We start from the raw sequence: 23,589 nt of genomic DNA on the forward strand, positions 1-23,589 counted from the left end.
CTAATAGAGACGGGATATAAATCAAACTTCAAAGCAGTTGTGGACTAGCTACATTGCTATTTCCACACAAGTCTAAGATTCGACAGCCAATGCCATTTTAGGCGTTCCTGCCAATTTTATTGGATTTAAATAAATTGTTTAATAGGCATAAGCTGAAAAATATAGAAAAATAGTAACATTATTTCCTATTCACTACTCAAGAAGGCAAGGCCCAAAGAAGTATCAGGCAAGTATTTGTTGAATGAAGGAGGAAGGAAGAGATCAGTAATATGAAGCACTGCCTTTACTGCTCTCCTTTTATCAAGAATTACCCAAGAGGTTAGGAAACATTTACACAAACATGGACTTTGGGAGTCTGACAATTTACAATTCACTTTGGGAGACAAAGGAGCAAATGAGAAAGAAGGAAGGGAGGGAAAGAGGGAGGGAGGGAGGGAGGAAGGGAGGAAAGAAAGAATGAAGTCTCAAAGCAATCATTGGTGGCTCACTCCTGTAATCCTAGCTATGAAGGAGTCTGAGATCTGAGAATCATGGTTCAAAGCCAACCTGAACAGGAAAGTCCATGAGACTCCAATTAGCTAGCAAAAAGGAAGAAGCAGAGCAATAGTTCACATGGTAGAGTGCCAGCCTTTCAGAGAACAAACCAAGTAACAGCTTGAGGCCCTGAGTACAAGTCCCATCACACACACAAGAACACACACACACACACACATACATACACACACACACACACACACACACACACACACACACACACACACACACACACACACCTCAACTCAGAATGACTCAGAGCTATTATCTGAAAGTCAGTTACATTAGTCATGGGAAATTTCACCACACTTTACGACACCAACTGATTTCTATTACTCAGTGCTAGGTGAGAAACATCGCAATGAAACCTGATGAGGAGTGGACACCCAGCAATTGCAAAGTCTTCAGTAAGAATTAAGCACAGGAAGGGCAAAGGTATTACTTTGGCTTCTTATTTGTAAGGTCAATAATTTGATGTTGGAGAACAGAAAAAAATACAGGAAATGAACAGCGAGTATCACAGATGGTAGAGAGTAACAGAATCTGCCATTCTGGACTCTGACTTTTAACATTAGAATGTGATGCTCTTGGCAAGGCTTACGCTTTGCTTTTAATGAGCCCCCCTCCCCACCCCGTCCGATACACACACGGAAGACAGTCATGAAACGTGAAGATCAAAGAAGCAGACACACTTAGACGATGTGCTACAGGAAAAGTAACTTCCGGAACAAAGCAATGAGGGCCATGCATGAGCTATGTGATAATCTGTAGTATTACTAGAGAAGGGGCTTCACAGCTAGGGGAAGTTTTCAGTAGATGACCCATAAAAAAAACATTCTACTCTAAAAACAGGTTACTTCTATGAAAAAATATAATTTCTCAAAAAAATGCTCCATGTATACGGATAGCTGGAGAACAGCAAAAGTATCGTTATCTCCCCGCCAGGCGTAAGACTAGCATAACCATCCTTCCTTTTCCCTTTTCTAACCGCTTCTTGTCCATCTCCCAAATGAAGTGGGTAAAGTGTTGGCGGCGATCTGGACGGGATGTCACCGGTCCCCCGTGGCATTTGCCTCTTCCACGGTGCCCCGCAGAGGACCCTCAGCTCCTCCGCTTTATACGATCTCGCCTTCTTTCCATCCCCCCGACCCGAGTTCAGGGGTTCGAACTCAGTAGCTGGCTTGCGAGCTGTGGGTGCTCCACGACGTGAGCTGTGCCTCCGCGGCGCCTGGTCCTGGTTAACTGGAGGTAGACTGCGACCCCGGCGTGCGTTCAATCCTGACCCTGCCGACTACGGGGATGAACCGCTGGCTCCCGGCAAGCGCTCCTAACGTGCCTTGGGTTTGCGATGGCTTTCCCGTGTGAACGGCGGTCGCCAGGCAGGTGTCTGCCAGTGGGAAGTTCCACGGAAGGGTTTTCCTTCCAACCATTCTTACAGGACCAACACGGCAGCGCTCAGAACTCCAAAACGGGGATTGCCACTGAAAAGCTTGTTTTAACCAAGGCGTGAGCGACACATGCAGTGTAACACACACAAAACAGGTGCCGCGTCAGAACTGCGCAGCCGCCCTGCTCAGACGCGCAAGTAAAGAACGATCATGTAAGAACGTGCGGACGCGATCACGCCGTGAGGGGCGGGGACCGTTCCTCCTGGGAAGTCACAACGCCCGCCTCCCAGACGCCAAGGGAGGACTTGATGGTTTGGGAAAGGTCTCTGGAGAAGGAAGGGCGCAGGCAAGGCAGCGGGCGCGGTCGGGAGGGAGGGCGAGCGCTGCAGGCCCCAGGGCTGAGGGGGGGGGCGTGCCAGCCCCCACTCCCAGAGACTCCCTCCAGGCAGGGGGACCGTGTGGGGTCCTCGCGGGGCTCAGGGCTGGGGCGGGGCTGGGAGAAGGAATGGCGTGGGATCTCCCGAGGAGCTGAAAGATGGCGTGGAAACGAACGAGGCGCACGTGGAGGCGAGAAGGCTGCGACCTCCAAAGCTGGCAGTGCTCGTGGGAGAGACAGACAGACAGACAGACAGACAGACACTGCCCGCGGCCACGTGCACGTGCCCCGTGGGTCCACTCGGACTCTGCAGAGTTCCTGGAACTTCCGAACACGGTCCTCACCTTGCCGTGAGCGACCCGGACGCGGACACGGCGACTCGGCGCCCCGTCCCTCCACCATCCACCTGCGACCTCACTTGAAGGTCTCCAGACGCTTTGAAAGGTCAGCAGGAGGGGAGGCGGATGACTCAAACCTGCCTTCCTGTGATCTGCACCCTACTCCCCCGGCCCCCGCCTCGTAGTAAGCATTTGAACCCGGCGTCTCACGCTTGCTCCGCAGGTGTTTTACCCGGGGCCACAACTCCAGCTTCTTCATTTCTTCCCTTAGCTGCTCTTCACACAGGAGTTTGTGCCTTTGCTTGCAAGTGGGTTTAAAACCCCAAGCCCCATCTATGGCTTCTACGTAGCATGGTTACAGGCACACTCCATCCTTCTGGGTTTCTTCTTGGAGATAAGATCTCATTACCACCCCCCTCCCCCCGTCCCCCCCCCCCAGCCTCAGGTGACCCGTAACTCTGAACTTCGAGTTACAGGCTTGAGCCACTGTATCTGGCTCTGCCTACACCTTAAACTTCATGCTTTCAATGCACTCAGCAGGACATTACACACAACCTGAAGCCAACTTGTAACTCAGACGGCTCCCCTACACCCAGCCAGAGGGCCCTGAAGCAACAGCAGCCCACTCAAGCAGTACCTGTCTGGGAACAGCTCATCCCCTCAAGTTCCTTCGCCATGCCTAATTCTACTTAGGCTGGCTCTCCCTCTGTTGCCATGACAATCTGCACTGCAACAGGGACACTTCATCACCGGTTGATCAGAAGCTGGCTTGCCAGCCTAGGTCACCTTCTGACAGCCCAGGACTCAGGAACATACACCTAAATGCATCCATGTGGCTGCGGTGGAACGTCCCTTCCCATTTGGAAATGTATTCAATACTCCAGAAAAAGAAAATCACAGAAGTAAGGATGAGAAAAGACGTATGCTAACATCCACGTGGCCAGCATGGTCTCGGTCAAATATTTAAACACATCTTCCACTAAACACAGAGATAACTAAGGAGTCTATCACTCAAACACTACAAGTTTTGTTCATTGCACTCTGGGCTTATAGTTCCTCCGCTAGATGGTGAAAAGAGGGATAGAAAGAGGGCAGAGGGCTGGGCAGGAGGAAATCTGAGTTATCAAATGCAATTTGTTATTGTGTAGCTAATAAAACAATAAATGGCTCTAGCAGCTTCCATATTACATGATACAATAATGTAAATTTAGGTTTTTTTAAACTGCAAACCTAAATTATGTATATTTTAGCACAATATTGCTTTTTGTTTGTTTGTTTGTGTAGGTCGTGGGGCTTGAACCCTGGGCCTGAGCACCGTCCCTGAGCTCTTCGGCTCAAGGCTAGCGCTCTACCCCTTGAGCCACAGCGCCACTTCTGGTTTTGTGGTGGTGAGTTGGAGATCCAAGAGTCTCATGGACTTCCCTGCGCAGGCTGGCTATGAACCACAACCCTCCGATCTTAGCCTTCTGAGTAGCGAGGATTACAGGAGTAAGCCACCAGCAACTGGTGAAGCAATATTTTCTAACTGCTAAGAAATATGCTATACGTAAAGAAGGCAAACTATGCAAAAGCAAAGTCTCCATTTTGTAAAGCATAAAAAAATGTTGGCATTCACGATTCTAAAATGGCTGTGTCTTAAAATCAGAAGGCCCACTTCATAGGAGATGCACGATGATTTGTGTTTTATCTCCTCCCACCTAACAAAAAGCTGGTAGTTAATTAATAACAGGGCTTATAATTAATGGCAGCTTTTAATTATAGGGGGAAAAAAAACCACTGTAGGACTCAGTACTTTAAAGAAAGGAAACAAAGCGATGTTATTGCCTGGGTTTTCCTGGTAGAAACAGCCCCTGATTTATGATGGGCCCCAGGCTGGCGGTGTCATTTGCATAGAAGAAGGAGCAGATTGTAGATGCTCTGACCTGTCAAACACAGGTAGGGCCTCAGAGATAATGGCTCCCCCGCACAAAGCTCCGTCTCGATCCAGACAGACACACACAACATGGAGAGGCCAGATGGATTAAACGAGAGACAAAAACGCCGGCTTCTGCCATCTCCACAGGAAGCACGTAGCGCTACGGAAGATGACAGATAGCAGATAGCACCGGGCTCGCGCCCCAGCCTCCGGGCCCCCAGCGCTCTGCCGATGCCGTGATTCCCACCAACACTGCCGAGACGAGGCAGCCTGTTCAGAGCCAGGAAATCTCCTCCTCGCCGGGCAGGCCCCACCCTGCTGACAAGCCCCATCAACCAGGCCTCCGCACGCGTCTCCCTCTCCAAGAGGCCAGCCCGGAGCCTCTGCCCCGCACCGGGCTCCCTCCCGCCGTCCCTCCATCCCCTTTCTCCTTCCCCTTCTCCTTTCCTTTCCCTCCCGGTGTAGCTCTTCAGCCTCAACCATCTTTGCCCAGTCTACACAGCCCCCTGCCTCCTCGCTGGCTGTCACGTCTGATGACAGACTTGTCTGCTAGTACAAGAGTCCACAAGACAAACTCTGGGAAGAGCAGTGCTTGAGAGACCAGAACAGAAGCTAGCCAAGCCAGTGGCCTTTGTCACACTGTGGGCGTAAAAGGCCTTTCTGCGTCTAACCATATAAAAGGACAGTCTCATGACATCAGCGGCGATGCCACTTGGATTGCTTTTTTTTTCTTCTTTTTCTGGTGCCCGTCCTGGGGCTTGAACTCGGGCCTGAGTTCCACCACTGAGTTTCTTTTATTCAAGGTTAATGCCCTACGACTTGAGCCACAGCTCCATCTCTGTTCTTTCTTTATTTATGGAATGTATTGAAAGTGAGTCTCACACACTTTCCTGCCCGGGCTGGCGTTGAATCGCAAACCTCCGATCTCAGCCTCTTGAGAAGCTAGGATTACAGGCGTGGCTTATTTTTTGTGTCAATAACCAAGGCTTGGCTGAGGTGCTGGAGGCCCAGACGTGCCAGGTTTGACGGGGAATGGAGCAGGTATGGTTACACACTCGGCTCTGCCGAGTGGATGCACACCCAAGTCTTTCCCTGCCCGCCACCGTGCGGTCACACATGCCTAGTGCCAGGAGTCTGCTCACACCTTGCAGTCCACACACATCCACAAACCCTGCGATCCGCCGAGCCCGAGCCCAGGAAGGCAGGGCCGGAAGAGGCCGGGGGTGTCCTCCTCCAGGGCCCTCGGGAGGCTGAGGGGCAGGAGGCAGGATGGAGATGAGTCCCACCATGGGTAGGAGCGGGGGATGTGAACGCCGGGAGGAAACTCGGAAACAATCTGGACACCTCCTTCAGAACCTGAGAACGTTCTTCCTGAAGCCTGCAAACCAAGGCCTTTAAATCGACAATTCACTAAAAAATTAAAAAAAAAAGAGCATTGATTCCAACAGCCAGGGCGGGGGTGGAGGACCGCGGGGAGAAGGGAGGAGCCGGGGGGAGCCGGGGTCCCACGCTGCCTCACGCGGGTCACGACCCAGTCCCGACATCAGTGGTGCAGGTTTCCCAACCTCCATTGTGCCAGAGGGAGAAATGAGGGCGTTTGCCCCAAATCTCAACTCGGCTACTCGGGTCACTGCACCCGCGGCAGAACCGCTCCAGCTGCTCGCACAACGTGGGCCGCTCAGACCTCGAACCCGCGAAACACGCAGCCCTTGCTTCGCATCTGCCAAATGCAAAGTTCAGCGGGGCGCCCCGAACGCCGGTGTGACACGGCAGGACTCGAGAGCCCAGGGCGCCCCGAATGCCAGTGTGACACGGAGGCTGACACGGTGTGACAGGGAGGCTGCGGCAGCGGGGGCACCTGCCCTTGTCCGGAAGCGCCCCTCCGCCGATTTCCTTAGCTTTCTCTTGAAGAAAGGCACTGTTTTCCCGCTTTGAAAAGGCAACCGTGCACTCAGGAATGACAGCAGGTGTCCACACTGACGGGAACTACGGAGGCTGACACAGCAAAACTGACAATCACTATGGCTTCCCTGGTGCTCTCCAATGGTCCTTGGATCCACAACGTGGCCTCAGGGGTGCAGTGACTGAAGTGGGGACACCTTTGAGGGGTCGGGAGTAGTGGGAGGCGAGTGGGTGGCCTTGCATCTCCTCCTCGTGACCATGCAGGGGTCTCATGGCGGCGTGATTCAGGATCGCCACCGCCAGGACCAGGAGCTACGGAACGCTTTTCTCCAGAAGCTCACTGCCCCGGGTACTTTATTATAGTAACACCGAGCTGACGAACAGAGTGGACCTTGTATTCACATGGATTCCATCTTTTGTTGCACTTGAAATAAGTGATGTAAGAGGAAATTGGACTATAAAAGGATTAAAATAGCATTTTAATCAGAACGAGAAAATATTCAAAAGCATTCTAAATTATAGACAGTTAAAATATGTGGAGTGGAAGCACTATATTCTTAAAATGAAGTCTTCACTCTGAACAGACAGAATTAGCACCCGTGAGTATCAAGGAAGGCTGGTCAGGATGGAGAAAACCATTATTGCAACGGAAGAAACCTCAGCATGGCCAAAAGCTCATGTGACTCAGTATCTTGGAGAAAAGGCTTGGCAGCTAAAATCGGAAACATGTTCTTCATCTGGCAATAATAGGCTGCATAGATTTGAAATCCCTGGCTGATTACAGTGAAGAAACTGTGCAGACTTAGAAGGGGAATTCGATGGGGTGGGTGCCGTGTGGCAACCCTCTTCCAGGTTTCCTTTCGTGTGTTCTATGGCGGAAGAAATGTTCATCTTCACTAACACACCGCACAATGTAGGCAAAAATTACATAATATTGCTTTAGAACTCCTCAGAACCCGTTCTTTAGGTAAAACTTTTCTTCTCCACCATAATCTTCCTTAGGAAAGTGGTCTACCCAATGTGAAAAGCAAGTAATTTACAAGTCACATAAACTAGCTCTAGTGTCTGCTCTAATTTCAGTGTGTGGGGCTTCCAAGTTTCCTCACAGGGAATATTTAGATGGGTAGAGGTCTGTGTGCATCATGAAAAAGCTATAATTTATATGCAGGTATGTTTCTTATATATTGAGCTATATCTCTGCAGATATACTCATATAGAGTGCAAGAAGGTAGGGCTATTTTTAGTTTTTGGAAACCCATATGTACTGATTCCCACCATGGTTGAACTCCTTTACATGTACAAACAAGACTGGAGAAAAGGATTGGCAGGAAAAATGAAAATATGAAGGGGTAGTGGTGGCAAATTGGTTCAATGTACCTAGAATCCATAAATCAAACAATGACATAAATGGAACATGATATTGTAGGTTAATTCAAATTTTTTAGAAATTTAAGGGACTAATGGGGGTGAGTCTGACCAAAGTACACTGTTTCTGTTAAGAAAATATCATCGGGAAGCCCATTACCTGCGCAGTTATCACATACTAATAAAAATAAGTCTAAAAACTAAAATGCAGATTAGTAGTTCTAACTAATGTAAGCTCATCAGCCATTCTGCCATTTGGATTCCTAGGTCTTGCTCTTGTAATGACTGTATTATGAAGAATGTTACAAAATAAAAATATTGTGAATGCATCGTGAATACATTTTTCCACTATTTTTATTTAGAATGGCTCTTCTGTGTGGGCATGTGTACTGGTCCTGCGGCTTGAACTCAGAGTCTAGGGCGCTGTCCTGGAGCTCTGGCCCCCACCCCCAAGGCTAACATTCTACCACTAGATTACAGCTCCACTTCCGGCTTTTTTGAGTAGTTAAATGGAGGTAAGAGTCTCACAGGCTTTTTCACTTGGCTTCTAAATGCAGTCCTCAGAGCTCAGCCCTGTGAGTAGCTGGGATTATAGGCATGAGCCACCAGAGTCTGGCGAGAAAACCATTTTTATAAAAAATAAATGTTTTGGGCTGGGAATGTGGTTTAGTGGGAGAGTGCTTGCCTAGCATGCATGAAGCCCTGGTTTCAATTCCTCAGTACCCCATAAACAGCAAAGGCGGAAGTGGCGCTGTGACTCAAGTGGTAGAGTGCTGGCTTTGAGCAGAAAGAAGCAAAAGGCCAGTGCCCAGGCCCTGAGTCCAAGCCCCAGGACTGGCAAAAAAAAGAAAAGTTTCATCATAAAGATAATCCCATGGAGAACAATTCATTCCTATTTAGAAACACTCTATTTTTCCTCAATAAACCATGGAAAAGCGTATCATTCATTCATATATTAAACTTTGACTTTCGGTCAGCTTGGTCAAAACTGGAAACACACACACATCTACAAATAGATCCTGCTAATCTGATTCAAGAAAATCAAGTATCAATAGACAGATGTTAGATAGATAGACAGATAGATGACAGACTTGTGTATATCAAGTATATATACATATATATTGGGTGTTACTAATATATGTATTGTATATTATATATTATTCTATATATAGTAAATAAATAGCGAACACAAACTGTTACATATATTCATTGGCTATATACCCCCTGATAGACAGTACACACAGCAGTAGTTTTCAAACATTCTGGTCAAAAAATAATTTCACATGCCTTCAAATTATTAAGGGCTCCAAATAATATTTTAAAAATATGAATTGAACCTATCAATATTTACTGAGTATATTGAAAACTCAGAAAGTTGTAAAATATAAATGCCAGCTGGCATTCTATAGAGAAACCCCGTCTCACAAAGAACAAGAAACGGTGGACTCTCCCACCTCCTCTGCCTATGATCTAACACATGCCACGAGGCCTGTGGCTCCTAGAAAGCCCCTCTGCGTACTCGTGACAGAGTGGTGGTGCAAGAGAAAAGAGTACAGAGATGCCCGGGAAGCCTTCGGTGTCCCTGGAACAAGCTCTGGGCCTCGCCGCTCTACGGAGCCTCAGCTCAGTGGCTTTTTCAGCCCCGGGGACTTACAAGTCTCCATGCCTTCGTCGTCGTCGTCGACCGCTGGTTTATCGTAAGACTTATCGATGGCAGCTCGGAAGCTCTCGTTGCACCCTCTTCCTCTGATGATCCGTGGCCGTGGCCGGTGGAAAGGGATGTCTCCGTTCAGAGTCACCTCGGCGACAGCCGTCTGCAGACTTTCTAATGAGCTTGACTTTTTCAGGCCCAGAGAAGGCCCCACGTCTCTGCTGGGGGAGCCTTCGGGGTGTCAAGAAAATGACAGGTCAGTGACAGGGAGGCAGGAATCTCATACCTGAGTAGCTATGCATTGTGGGAAAGGTCAGGGTTAGTACTCCTTTTCTCAATGGCGAGGGCTTGAATGTGGATGGAAAATATATAAATAATGACCACCGTTAACTTCAAGTTTCTCCACACTCATTAGATTTTCGTCTTTCCATTAGAAAAATCTCTACCTGGTTTCCACTTTTGTCTCAACCAAAAAGGAATTCTTATCAAATAATTTTCCAAGCAATATATATATTTATATATGCATATTTAATATATAATCTAACAGAATAATAAAAACTTTCATTGAAAACATAGAAGTGATGAGGAGGTGGAGAGGCGACAGACTGATGGAAGCCTTTCACTGTCACGGAAAGCACTTCCATTCGTGGTACAAGTCGGACATCCACGTCACTGAACTTCCTCGTCACAGCCCTCCCTAAATAAAAGCACCCCGAGGGGCTGATGATCGCCAGTGTTGGCAGGACAGCCTGGAATCAGGCACAAGTCATTTCTAGGAAGTAAGAATGGCCCCAAATGACATTAACGGCTCTCTCCAGGGAGGAGGAAGAGCAGGAGAGGCAAAAAGGTTGGACTTAAATCCTTAGGTCTGCAGTCCTGGGAATAACACCTGTTTTAAAAGAACAAAACCAAACAGGGGAGGGACAGTAGTAAGAAGAATTAGCAATTACTAAGGAAATTTCAGCTAGATGCCAGGGGAAAACTCATGGGATTAAAATTTGGGCTCTATTTCCAGAAGATCCAGGGCAGACAGACCTAAGATGATACTGAGAGAACCCGGTTCAGCAGGCAATCAAAGCTGATTTCATTCACCGGCTGAGACAGCCCATCCATCACTGCCTGAGCCAGCACTCCCAGGTAGGCTAATTCGGCTTCTAACGGCCAAAAGAGCGGCTCTGTACCACCACCTGGGCAGTGCGGGTTTCAGAACTGGTTCTTTGCTTAGCCTGTTAGAAAGACAGATGAAATACATGGGCGCGTGGGAGAAGCGAGTTTATCTCTGCATGCGGTCATCAGCCCATATGTTGATCAATAATTAGGGAGTAGCCTTGTCATGTTATTACCTAGAAGACAAATAGTTGTGACGTGGGCTTTCCGTAGCTCAGAGTATTTTAAAGGAAGATCACAATCAAATTCAGAGCATCAAAATAGGAATTATCCTTTAAAGATTCATTTAGATCACATCTTTGGACCAATTTTCACAATGGGGTAGTCGTTTTAGATAGGTTGAAAATGCAATATAGGCAGAAAAGTAGACATATAATTCTAATGATGAAGGAATAATCCATAAATTATCATGCTGGGAGAAAATGATGATATATTTCACTTTCTCAATGCAGATTATTATTTATTTTATGACAAGAGTATACATAAAATGTTTCAAACAAAATCAATCTTACTTCTACTCTTCATAGAACTGTAATTTTTGACAAGTAGATTTTCTAAATTACTCACAAAAATTCTATTACAGGAAGAAAACTGAATTTTGTTCCAATGGTGAAACAAAATATAAAATTATAGAATCAGGAAGAAGAGAAAGGATCTATCCTGGACAGAGATATTACCTTCATACACACTACATTTAGCACTGTCAAGATCTTTTTCCAAAAAAAAATGATGACTATTAGTTTTCATAATTTTCCAGCTGTGTTTGAGCTCTGTAAAATATGTTATTAGGCAAATATTTGGTGTATTCTTAGGTAAATTAGGATATACATCTATATGAATGTATGAATATGGGTGTATATGACTCCAATTAAAGTATATTTACAGAGCTTGCCTAATAAGCAAAAAGTCCTGACTTCAAATCCCAGTATCATTAATTCATGCTTTCAGTAAAGTTATTGTACAAATGGTACTATAAATACCATTTGCCGTATTAAACGTTCATTCATGAAAAGTTAGCTGAGTTTTTACTTAATATACTCAGAGCAATAAAAACGTTAGTAATGTCCAGCCACCAGTGGCTCATGCCTAGAAACTCAGGGAGGTCGAGATCCAAGGATCAAGGTTTGAATCCAGCCCAGCCAGAACAGTCGGTGAGACTCTCATCTCCAATAAACTACACAGAAAAAGCCAGAAGTGGCGCTGTGGCTCACACGGTAGAGCACTAGCCTTGAGCGCCAAGAGGCTCAGGAACAGCACCCGGGCCACGAGATCAAGCTCCAGGACCAACAAAGAAGAAACAAAGTTAATAAGGGAGCTAAGAAATGCTATGTGTATTAGAATGGAATATCCCTCAGCATAAGCAAAGGCAAATCTGCAAAGAAAACCAATGGCAAAAATATAATTGAAGAAACAATAGAACGTACAGGTGGACGCGTGAGCTGCAGGTGAGCGGGGGAGCTCTGCCTACCACGGGCGCAGCTCGGGTGGCCTTCTCAGCTCCCCACACGCACAAAGCCGGCAGGGCCTCTCAGAGCCTTCCCTGCCTCATGTGCTCTCGGTTCACACAACATTTCCACAAAAAAATACTGATACCTATTGATAAGAGGCACTGCACGAGGACCCCCCCGGGTCTATGCTTGCGTTGAATATTTTTCCATAAAAAGTTCCACAAAGTCGGTCTCTGCCACTTGCCAGGCTTTTGACAGGGCTCAGCCGTCGTAGGGCTCAACCTGGACATTTTGATCGGAATCTGCTTGTAGCCCTTGATTTACATGTCACCTGTGGCTACTCCCAACAGGTGCGGGACACAAGGCCCGCAAGGCCTCCAGTGCAATTTGCTTCTCTGCGGGAAGAGGTCGCGGACGTCTCGGCGGCCACGTGGGTAGCAGAATGGGAGGAAGTGTAGCTGTCCAAGAAATTTGAAGTTTTCAATGTGTGTTTTGCTGTGAGTGTGCTACTCTCGGCCTGATCTCTGGGTCTTCGCCTGCTCGGTATATTTGTTCATGGCTGACACTACTCAAGCCTCACTCCCAGCTCAACTTTCCTCTGGATGAATGGAGATAAGAGTCTCATGAACTTCTCTGCCTAGGCTGGATGTGAACTGAGATCTTTGAGATTTAAGACTCTTACAGTCATGAGCTACCAGCTCCTAGTTAAGAAAGGTTTTAAAGACTAAATTAGGATCGGTGAATGAAGTTACTGAGAGGCATAACATAAACTAAGCATATACAAGTCATGTAAACAGCAAGTCATTTTTCTGTATAAAATATAGGCAGGACTATTTTTAACAGAAAATATCTTTAACATATTTTATTTAAAATAATACTTTATAGAGTTTATATAATCTGATATAAAACTCTTTGGTCTTCAGTAAATTTTGTTTACTTTTTATATTTTAAGGGTTAGATGACCAAAAGATGTAATTCTCTTGTTTTTTATATTCTCTCTCAGAAGCTTATGACATGCCTTCAAATATAACGCAAGATTCCTAAGTCTTGGAAATAGGGAAATGATGCTATTTTCCCTACATCTCAATCTTCATTACTGTGGTACTGAGAACTGAGCCCAAGGACTTGAACATGCAAGGCAAGTGTTCAACTACTGATGCAGACCCTTAACCTTAGATTTGTACTTTTATTTCTAATACTCCTCTTGCCCACACTTCTCGCTCCACAAAAACCCCAGACAGTGAAAGACAAAGGGAAACGAATTTCAACCTACATTATAAAAGGCTTCTAGCACAATACATGATCTATACGCCAAAATGGCACTCTGACTCTACCAAAGTCTTTGGACTGTCAAATCATGATGATCTTAAAAATTCATGTGAAGTGAAGAAGGAAAATAACTGAAAATCTGTTGACTTTCTAATATTGAGCAGAAGAGCCAAGTTTAGATATTTTACTGGTGTCGATATAAAACGAACACCCCAAAGGGCTATTTGGTGCCCCTCTTATAATTTTTAATCTCATTATTTCCAAATTTAATAGGATAAATTAGTATACTGCAAAATATCTTCCTTATGAATCTAGGAAATGACATTACAGAAAAACATGGCATGATTAGCTTATAAATTCTGTGTCTTCACCAGGTATTGGTTTCATATAAAATATGACATCATTGTCTTTTAAATAAAATGAAATTGGCTTTTTTCTTTGTAGTATCTTTGAGCTAGTTAAAATGTCATTCAGCTTTTACCTAACTGCTAGGATCCACAACCATATCCTAAAGTCTGAATGGTTCAAGTTGATTTTTAGGAACATTAAGACAGAAATTGGGTCTTCAAAAGTACTATGTAGTTTAAAAAAAAAAAAAGAATTTCTATGTTACATATATGAACTATTAAGTAATGTGTTTATATTGCCATGAGCCAGAATTCCAATGAATTTTATGTTTGATGAGAAAAATAGTTACTTAGGAATAGCTGAGGCTATAGTTAATTGCCTGGCAATATAGTTACTCTAATGACTTACTGGATATAGTTTTACAACCTATCTTTTATTCTATAGAACATGCTAACTTCAAACAAGCTTACAATAATTTTTACACTGTATATGAGATACATACACATTTTTCTTCCAGGCTAAAGCTACTACTACTACTGCAGGTTAAAAAGTTGAACTACAGCTAGCTAGTACCAAGTGATGTACCTACATTATCCTAGATCTAGAATTATTAAAACAAGATTCTGAACTTAAAATAATTCATAAGTGCCCAACAGCACGAAAAACAGGACAAAGTAAATATTTCAACTACACGGAAAGCTCTTCTTCTGCTTCAGACACTGAAGCAGAAGGGCTGGGCTTGCGTACAGTATGGGCCGTTCTCAATGAAACTATTTAAGGGTGGGGGGCAGAAGGAGTTCCTCTGATTGTTTTCATGTAAAAACACAAAAAGTAAAATCTACTAAAATGTTAGACCCAGTTCAACACAACCCATTATTTCTATGGAATGATTTAGAGACAAATGAATTTAGAACAGGTTCACAAAGCTAATGGAGCCATTTACATTCAATAGTCTAATCAAATGTCAGGTTTAATTATAAACTAGTTCTTTCATCAGGAAAAGAATTAAGGAATGATTTATGATAGCAATATTGGACACTCACCTTTAGCAATGTTATCTTTCAAACCACAATCATTACCTTGAGAATTGAGTGTAATCTAGACATCACATTAATGATTCCACTTAACAGTGTATGTTTTCAGAATTTAAAACTAAATGGATCAGGTATTCAGAATTTTTATGTTTTACAAATTATAAGCAATCATTCTTATATACATATGGTTTGAAAATCTAAAGCAATCATTCTTATATAAATATGGTTCAAAAATCTAAGTCTGTTTTTAAGACTTTAATATATTTCCCTTTAATAGGTACAACACTGATAAATTTTTTTCTAACAGAAAGAAAAATCTTACACGATTTGATTTCCTACAATGGAAACATCTGTGCAAGACTAGAATACTTATGTTTACATGCATTATGATTGGCAGCTCTGTAATTGTGATAAGCTCCTTGGACCATGGTTTCCATGGAAACAGTCTAACAATCCATTCTTACCTGCTTTCTGGTCATCCACTGTATTGAGTTTACTCTCCTCAGCTACTGTTAAAAGGTAAATGTATAATGGTTAGCCCAGTTAGTCCCCTTAGCCCAACATGCTTCAATCATTCCCAGATCTTTACAGTTAGGTGACAATTCTTAGGTAATATTTCATGCAAATAGTATGTAACATCAAGCACACATCCATAATCAAAAATAAAGGGAGAAGATAAGCAGTATCTCCATGCAATTGGCCAGTCATTTCATTTACAGATATGTGTGTTATTCATAGGTTAGCATATCATAATTAGCCAAGGCAATGCATCACCAACATTTTCTTGTACGCATATCATAAATTAATGCTTTTAGTCTTGAAGTTACAAACAGCCACCATAGCACAGCGTAAGTTACAACAGATTAACTAAAAAACAATCAGTCCGCTTCTGCATATAATTATTTTACTGCTTTTGTTGATTTAGATTTAGAGAATAGCACTACCTGATTGGTGTCTGATTGAACAATTACAGTTATTTTTCTCCTCCTGTTTGCTCTCAAATATGTTCTACAATAAATGTTCTCTCAAATTATTAATTTGATTAAATGTCTTAATTATCAAAATACAAGAGAATCTATCAAGTAAACCTCAAAGACTTATTAAAGAAAGGAAGATAGCATGATATAGCAAGATTCTAGACATGGATTGAGATAATGGTTTCTCTCCAAAGCTTTGTCTTCTAGTTAAAAATCCCACAAACCAAATACAATTCTAATGAAACTGTTTTTCAGTAGCCAAAGTGTTAAAACAATTCAGATTTTTTAAGATAAAAATACATGAACATAGCATGATATGCACGTGTTTTTTCCTTTCTCGTAAGAACACATATATCAACATATTGTATATTATGTAAACATGCCATTTATGAGTACTACCAGCTATCTCAAACACACAGATAAACTAATTTTTGCCAAATTTTCACATTTCACATTTATTTTCCCTATTGAGCAAAATAAACAGACATGTGTTTGGGGCCATCGATTCTATCCTGAAAGCATCAAAACCTTATTTAGATAAACATTCATGGAGATTGTACTCACTACCTAAATCCATGCTTTTTGATTTTCGCGTTTTAACGAAATCCAATTGACTGGCATCTGAAAATTGCTTTGTGCGTTTTTCTGACATACTCTGCCGTCCGAATCCTTCCCGTTGAAAAGCAAGAACCGGGTCAACATCTGGACTCAAAGAGCTGGTGCAAAGAGAAAGACAGGCACAAAAGTATGTGTTAAAAATAAAACACATCCCACTTTTAACAAAATTCTATATGCAATTGTGTGTGTGAACAGTCCTCAAAAAAATTAAACTAAGTTACAAAAATAAAGATCACTTTGAAATACACCATGCCCGAATGGAAGGCAATGGAAAAATAATTAATTTAACATTGGAGTTAAAAGTATGTCAGTTTTCCTCTTTTGTTCCCTGTTCTGTTTTTTCTCTATGTTTGATGATACATCATTATTTTTCAGTGATTATTAAAAATGAGACTGATCCTTGGCAGACACTGGAAAGATTGATAATGTAGAGAAGCCTGCAGATTATATATGATTGTATAAATTGCATTGGAATATTAGTTTCAAAAAGCCTGTGCTCTGGCCTTTCTATGTTTATCTTGTGTTTCAGCAAAGGAAAGAGAAGGAAAAAAAACCTTCATGAAGATGTGGATATCAGTGAAACAGCTCATCCACTGAGAAGCCAGTTCAACAAAGCGCCAACAGGATCTATTCTGACTAAGCTATTTTGTTGGACAGCCCGAAGTCAAACCAGTAAATAAGAGAAGATCCTGTGTGCTACAGATTCCTAGGGAAATGCTAAGCTGGCTGTGTGGACAGATGCCCTGGGGATCGACAGCCGAGGAGGGTGTCGGGAGCAGCGGAGCTAAGTCTGGATGGTATTTCACTCAGGTTACCCCGACACAGTGGCCCAAGCAGGAAGAGGCGGCAGCAGATGGCACTCCAGTGGGAACGACACACATTCCAAAGTATTCTCCAAAGGAAGCGGCTGGAGCTGAGGCAGAATCACTGAGATTTGTAAAAAATCTGTGATCCCTTTAAAAAAAGCACTACCAGGTGTTCTGGGCACAGTGTACACGAGGGATTATTTTTCTCTGTGTTGGATGCATCCATAGATAAATAAACCAGCTAGCCTTTGTGGGATCCACACAGCTTGGCTTTCGGGCCAGAGAATGACTCTCCACGACCAATTAACATACCACAATCAGGGAGCCAATTCTGCTAAGAAAGCTGGATTTACAACAGATTTCAATGTTTCTGATGAATTCAAGGTCTTGGGGAAATTATCATTCACAATGTGAAATTTACAATGACCTAGCAGAGATGCACAACGGAAATTCAGCAGCAATTTCTTGCGCATGAAATGACAGTTGGCCAAAAGTTGAGACAATACCCAGAGAAAATCTCTGCCCATGCATTAAGCGGAACGATACGTTCTAGCCTTGCTCACAAAGAGAATCCCTCTATTTTTCAAGACCAATGAAAGAATTCAAGGAGGTAAGATGAAAGCCCTTTGGGAAATAATAAACTAATAAACAAAGGAAGTATTATTATCCAGGGAAGACTTCCTAGTAAATGATCAAAGTAATATTAATTAGGATGATCTGTAAAACCACATAAAGGGAATTATAGTCCCTTTGTAAAGCTACTTAATTAAAAAAGGAAAAAAAAATCTTTGATGCTGGTAACCCTATCTGCGATCCTAGCGACTCGGGAGGCTGAGATCTGAGGAGCATGACTGGAAGCCAGCCAGGGCAGAACCCAGTGAGTCACAGAAAGCCCGAAGTGGAGCTGGGGTGCAAGTAGTACAGGGCTAGAAAAAGCTCAGGGACAGCACCTCAGGCCCGGTGTCAAGGCCCGGGCCAGGGACAGAGACACACAATCATAGAGGCTGCATAAAGGACAAACCTTCTCAAGCTTCCCCACCAAATTCATGGCACATCAAACTGAAAGAACCCTAGCCAGGGAGGAGGTCTCAGAATTGAAGAAAGCATTCACTCTTAAAGTCAAGCACACGCAGGGTCAAGGTTAACAAAGAGCCTGTCCTTCAGTACTACAAAATTAAAGTTGCCCCACTCTAGCCCTGGGTCAGGAATCCAGACAATAGAAAATAAACCTCACAGGGAGCAGGAGTCTAGTCCAAGCCCCAAATAATTATCTTTATGTTTGTGGTAATACATGACCTTGTGCATTAATAAAGTTTAAACAGAATGTATTTGTAAAACTTTCTTCAAAGAAATGCAAATTATCACTACCAAAACGATCCTTTAGCATATTTTCAAAATCATTTCATATCCTCTGACGTTAAGTTGTCATTAAAATTAAATGTGCTACGCTGGGCACCAGTGGCTCGTGTCTGTAAATACGAGATAGTCAGTAGGCTGAGATCTGAGGATCTTCGTTCACAGTCAGCTTAGGCAGTCTGAGTCTCTTATCCCAGTAATCAGAAAAAAGATGAAGGCTGACTTGTTGCTCAAGTGCTAGAGCACTAGCCTTGAGAAGAAAAGTGCAAGGGGTTACGCCCAGGGTCAGCAGTTCACGTGCAAGTTTTGGCACACACACACATGCACACACACCACCACCACCCACGTACAATTATAATGTATTGTTATTCACCTTCCTTAAAAACATTGCTAATGTTCTCTAAATCCACTAATTGAAAAAATAGACATTCTATGTGTTAACAAATTAGAAGCATTGCCATTTGACATATTTAGCCTCCCACAATTGTGCAGTGAACTATAAACATACACAATTTAAAATGTCAAATGAGTTTGTGAGTTAATAAGAGTCTTAAAATAACTAAATATTCTTAAACCATGACATAAATTAATTCTTCCCTATTAATAAGCCCATTACACTAATTTCAGATACAATAAACAGCGCACCAGAATATTGAGCAAGTTCGGCTGCAGGACTGACAGATGATTCTTTAGAGACTGTAACCATATCCTGACCCCCCAAAGTTATTAAAAATTCCGCTTATTAATCCTGTCTTATTGCCCTTCTGTTTTCCTAACATTTTCATCAAAGATTAGGGAGATATTGTCAGCCTGGAAAAGCTTACGCTCTCCGCCCTGACGCAGAGCAGCTGCCATGCTTGTTTGGATAACCCTTCATTCATATTCCTACCCTGGTCCCACATTCCCCAAGGTGAAATCGCCCAAGTCCTCCTCTTTTTCTGCAAATCCTCCTTAGGGAAAGGAATGCCACCATCTAGCTCTGCAAGTTGTTTACTTCTTCTCACCAATGGAACCCTTTCGAAGGCCCCCCACAGAGCTGTTCTCAAGACCTCACCTCCAAGGCTTCTCAACCTGGTGGAGACCCAGAGACTAGGTCCCTGAGAAGAAGAAAGACTGCACAAATGGAAGCCTCTCCTCCTCCACTTCTGCCCCCCCTTTCAAACTGGAGCAATGTAACAGCAGCTGCTACTTCAAGTGGGATTTTACTGTATATGGTGGCCCCCCTCGAAGCTTACCCCCCAAATTCATTCAATGCTAAGCTATTATGGGGCAGGCTTGAGCAGAGCTCTATTTTTAAATGCTATGTTCTCACAGGCAGAAATTTAAAAGAAAGAAAAGCTGGAGCTCAACATTTCAAAGGCCTAAATTACAGGTGAAGCTATTTCCAGAGAACATCTGCAGAATTAACAAATAAATGAACTGCATTTTGGGGAAAGAAGAAGGGGTGTATACTTTATTTTGAAAAAGCAGTCTTGAAATGTTAACACAAACAAATGCGAGTCAGCTAGACACATTTAATCTAATATATAATGTTGACCCAGGTCATGTAAAGAGTAAGAGGCTATTAAGGGGTTAGTAGGGAAGGAACAATGCCAAAAGCACAGTTTTGCTACTGTGTTTAGAGAAGATCCCACAGAAGGGACAAGAAGGAAGTTTCATGGTTTCACGATCATCCAAACGTCAGAGGCCATACCTACAGGACAGCCCGTTTGCTCACTGATAGGTAATTAGCAGGCACGTAGCTTAAAGCCCATGGCGACACCGAGTCCCTCACTGGCTCAATAGTATCAAAGGCTTTCCTCTACTTTGAAAGACTCCCCAACTCTCCCCAAACTCATCTCCCTTGAACCTAGTACAAAGAATCTCAAAGACTATGGCTATGTCAGGCACCAGAGGCTCGAACCTAGAATCCCAACGGAAGGTCATGGTTAGAAGCCAGGCCAGGCAGCAAAGTCCGTGAGACTTATTTCTAATTAGCAAAAAGCTGGAAGTAGAGGGAGGTTTAGCTCAAGTGGCAGGGTGCCAAACTTGAGTAAAAAACTAAAAGACAGCTCCCAGGCACTGAGTCCAAGCCTCACTACGGGCACATGAACAGACAGACAGACAGACAGACAGACAGACCAACCACACACACACACAAAGTAAAACCCAGATTACAGTTGAAACACTCTCTTCCCACTTCCAGAACACACAGTTTCACCTAATTGGTTCAACACACTTAGCGATTGGGTTAGCATCGATTTAATAGAAAAGCGATCACTGCATTAAAACGAATTAAAAATTAAATTTTTAAGAAAGAACGAGTAGTGATGTCTGGGTACTTGTTGGCCAAAGTCCTAAACACAGCCTTTGAAGGCTAACACCACCGAGCCCGAGACCACGAAGGAGTTCGCGCGCGGTGTGCGGTCCCGAGCCCTCGGCACGTCGGGAACGCGGTGAACGAGACCGGCGCGCGCACGACCGCCCACGACCACCCACTCACCACTCGGCCGACTCCAGGACCGCAGCCTGGGCCCAGGAGCCCGCGTCGGGGGCCACGAAGCCCACGTCGTCGTGGGAGCTGGAGGAGGACTGGTCCGAAAGGTGCGGAGGGAGCACGGCCAGCCGGTCGTCTTCGATGATGACCGTGTCGTCGTGGGGCATGTTCACGGTGGGGGACAGCTGGTATTTACCTGCCAGAGGCAAAAGGAAAAAGCAGTTCTAGACGGCCATGGAAGCGCAGTCCCTGTTCATGCGGACGGCCCCCCTTCCCCGTCGCTGCAGAGCAAAGGAGAACCTAGCGCATCACTTTCTCCTGAGTGGCTGTCCAGCACAGACCCCAAGTCCGCCCCCGTCTGTGACACTGTGGGGGTACAACTCAGCCCACACCGTGGGATTTCTTCCGTGGGCTGCGTCTGAAGCCTAAACGGATCACCAAAAATGCCTCGAGTGTGACAGCGCCCAGCGAATGCTAAGGCGAGGAAATCTGGAAAGTTCTGGCAAGGCACTTCGCGTGCGGCCTCCTGAAGGGCAGGCAAGCGTGCGTCCATTCACGCGGCAGGCCGCCCCGCACACACACGCGGGCGAGCGCCCCTCCACGGAGCTCCCACGCACCAAAGACACGCCGAGGGCACACCGGCGGGGCCCCCGCACAGCACCACGGACGTGGACACGCACAGTTTCTCTTGAGAAAATGCATTTCGGGGGGCTAAACCCCGGAAGGTGGCTTGGGAATCCCCATCCTGCCGTCCTTCCCCACTGGATCGTCTGCGGTCTCGCAGCGTGCTCCGCGTGGAGGGCTGTCCCGGGCAGCGTGCTCCGCGTGGAGGGCTGTCCCGGGCAGGTTGGAGTGTCCTGCTAGGCCTGGGTCACACGGGCAACAGGCGTGAGGCCAGGCTCCCAGCCACGGTGCCAAGGTCACAAGACATGGCCCACGAATCCAAACTCCACCCAAACGAAGGGGCAAGGACAATATCCCTGGCCACCTCACAAGAGGACAGCAAACCTTTCCACTGAAGTCAAACTTCCTAACTGTTAAAGTCATTTGGGGCAGGTCCTTCCCAAACCAAACTTCCGCCTTGATTTCCTAAGATCTACCACAATTTTGTACATGGGGCACTTCTCTTTTAATATAAGTTTTCTTTCTTGCCAGTCCTGGGGCTTCAACTCAGGGCCTGAGCACTGTCCCTGGCTTCTCTTTGCTCAAGGCTAGCACTCTGCCACTTGAGCCACAGCACCACTTCTGGCCTTTTCTATATATGTGGTGCTGGGGAATCAAACCCAGGACTTCATGTATACGAGGCAAGCACTCTACCACTAGACCATAGTCCCAGCCCCTATAAATTATTTTTTCAAACTGCACATGGAATTGGTTTAACATTAGTCTTAGATCCCACCTTACAAGCAAATAATCTTAAGAATGATGCATATGGCATAGAGTCCTGAAAGATATAGTATATGTATTTGTAGACAGTTCAGCAAAGAAGCAGAAGTTGTTATAGCTGCTGTTTATATTCCCAGGGTGGCCCACAACAGTAAACTTTCTTGAAATTTCAAATGCATGAACACTGTAGTATTGACTACACTGTTATAGCAACCTACATGTTCACCGAAAGCTCCATACAGCCTCTTAGCAAAACAAACCTTTTATTTGATTTCAAATGCATTATTGTGACAAACTAAGACAACTAGGTCCTTTGTATGCATCCTTATGATGGAGATGTAAATCAAGGGTAACATGTAATAATTTCCCTTTTCCTGACTTGAAATCACTTCCTACTCAAATTTTAGGGTGTCAATACAGAAATCTGCTCACCAGAGTATTTGAAAATAAGGTAGGACACACTAGCACTATTAGTCAGAGACATGTTTCCTTCAAAAGACCAGCATAAACCAGGGTGACACCCTAAGTGACAATTCACAGTGACATGACATATATGACATTGCTAAACACCAATTTCTAACTCAAGAATACTGTCTTGAAGGAAACATCACAGAGAAACCAAACCACATACGTTCTTAAACACAAAACCTGAATCTTTTACATTGGGGTTCATATAATCCTTTTTTTTTTTTTTTTTTTTTTTGCCAGTCCTGGGCCTTGGACTCAGGGCCTGAGCACCGTCCCTGGCTTCTTTTTGCTCAAGGCTAGCACTCTGCCACTTGAGCCACAGCGCCACTTCTGGCTGCTTTCTATATATGTGGTGCTGAGGAATAGAACCCAGGGCCTCATGTATACGAGGCAAGCACTCTTGCCATTAGGCCATATTCCCAGCCCTGGTTCATATAATCTTTTGTTGTCATATGTTGTGAGTAGGAAGATTATACCTTAAATGACAAAATACATACATATGAACATATGTGTGTATACAGCATGCAAATATTTATAAATGGCAAGAAGACTCTCTAGTAGGACAATTTAGCATGTTTCTCTTGCCCACGATTCTAGGGACTAATATTTCACCAAATTTGATTACTTAAATATTCCCACAGTTTTGCACTACTCAGATGGCTTGCCAAGAAGTGCTTTAAATGAACAACTAAACTACCTAGCTACACATTCCACCACGCTCCACCAAGATGAAACCCTGATCTCTATTCTACTATGAAACCTTCTAA

General features: G+C 44.3%; 1 protein-coding gene across 11 annotated transcripts in view; it reads right to left on the reverse strand.

The window, feature by feature from the left end:
• Positions 1-23,589, reverse strand: part of Pard3 (par-3 family cell polarity regulator) — a 553,146-nt gene that overhangs the window by 185,932 nt on the left and 343,625 nt on the right. For 3 of the 11 annotated variants that reach the window (XM_048367966.1, XM_048367965.1, XM_048367969.1), the window contains 4 exons: positions 20,975-21,164; positions 16,367-16,428; positions 15,200-15,244; positions 9,473-9,700 (listed from right to left, as the gene is read on the reverse strand). In XM_048367966.1, the coding sequence (XP_048223923.1) occupies positions 9,473-9,700; positions 15,200-15,244; positions 16,367-16,428; positions 20,975-21,164 (525 nt within the window). Of the gene's footprint in view, positions 1-9,472; positions 9,701-15,199; positions 15,245-16,276; positions 16,429-20,974; positions 21,165-23,589 lie in introns of all 11 variants that reach the window. The other 8 variants (XM_048367961.1, XM_048367959.1, XM_048367967.1 and 5 more) reach the window with 4 other exon arrangements.

The sequence above is a fragment of the Perognathus longimembris genome, chromosome 18, assembly GCF_023159225.1.
Source record: "Perognathus longimembris pacificus isolate PPM17 chromosome 18, ASM2315922v1, whole genome shotgun sequence".
NCBI lineage: Eukaryota > Metazoa > Chordata > Mammalia > Rodentia > Heteromyidae > Perognathus > Perognathus longimembris.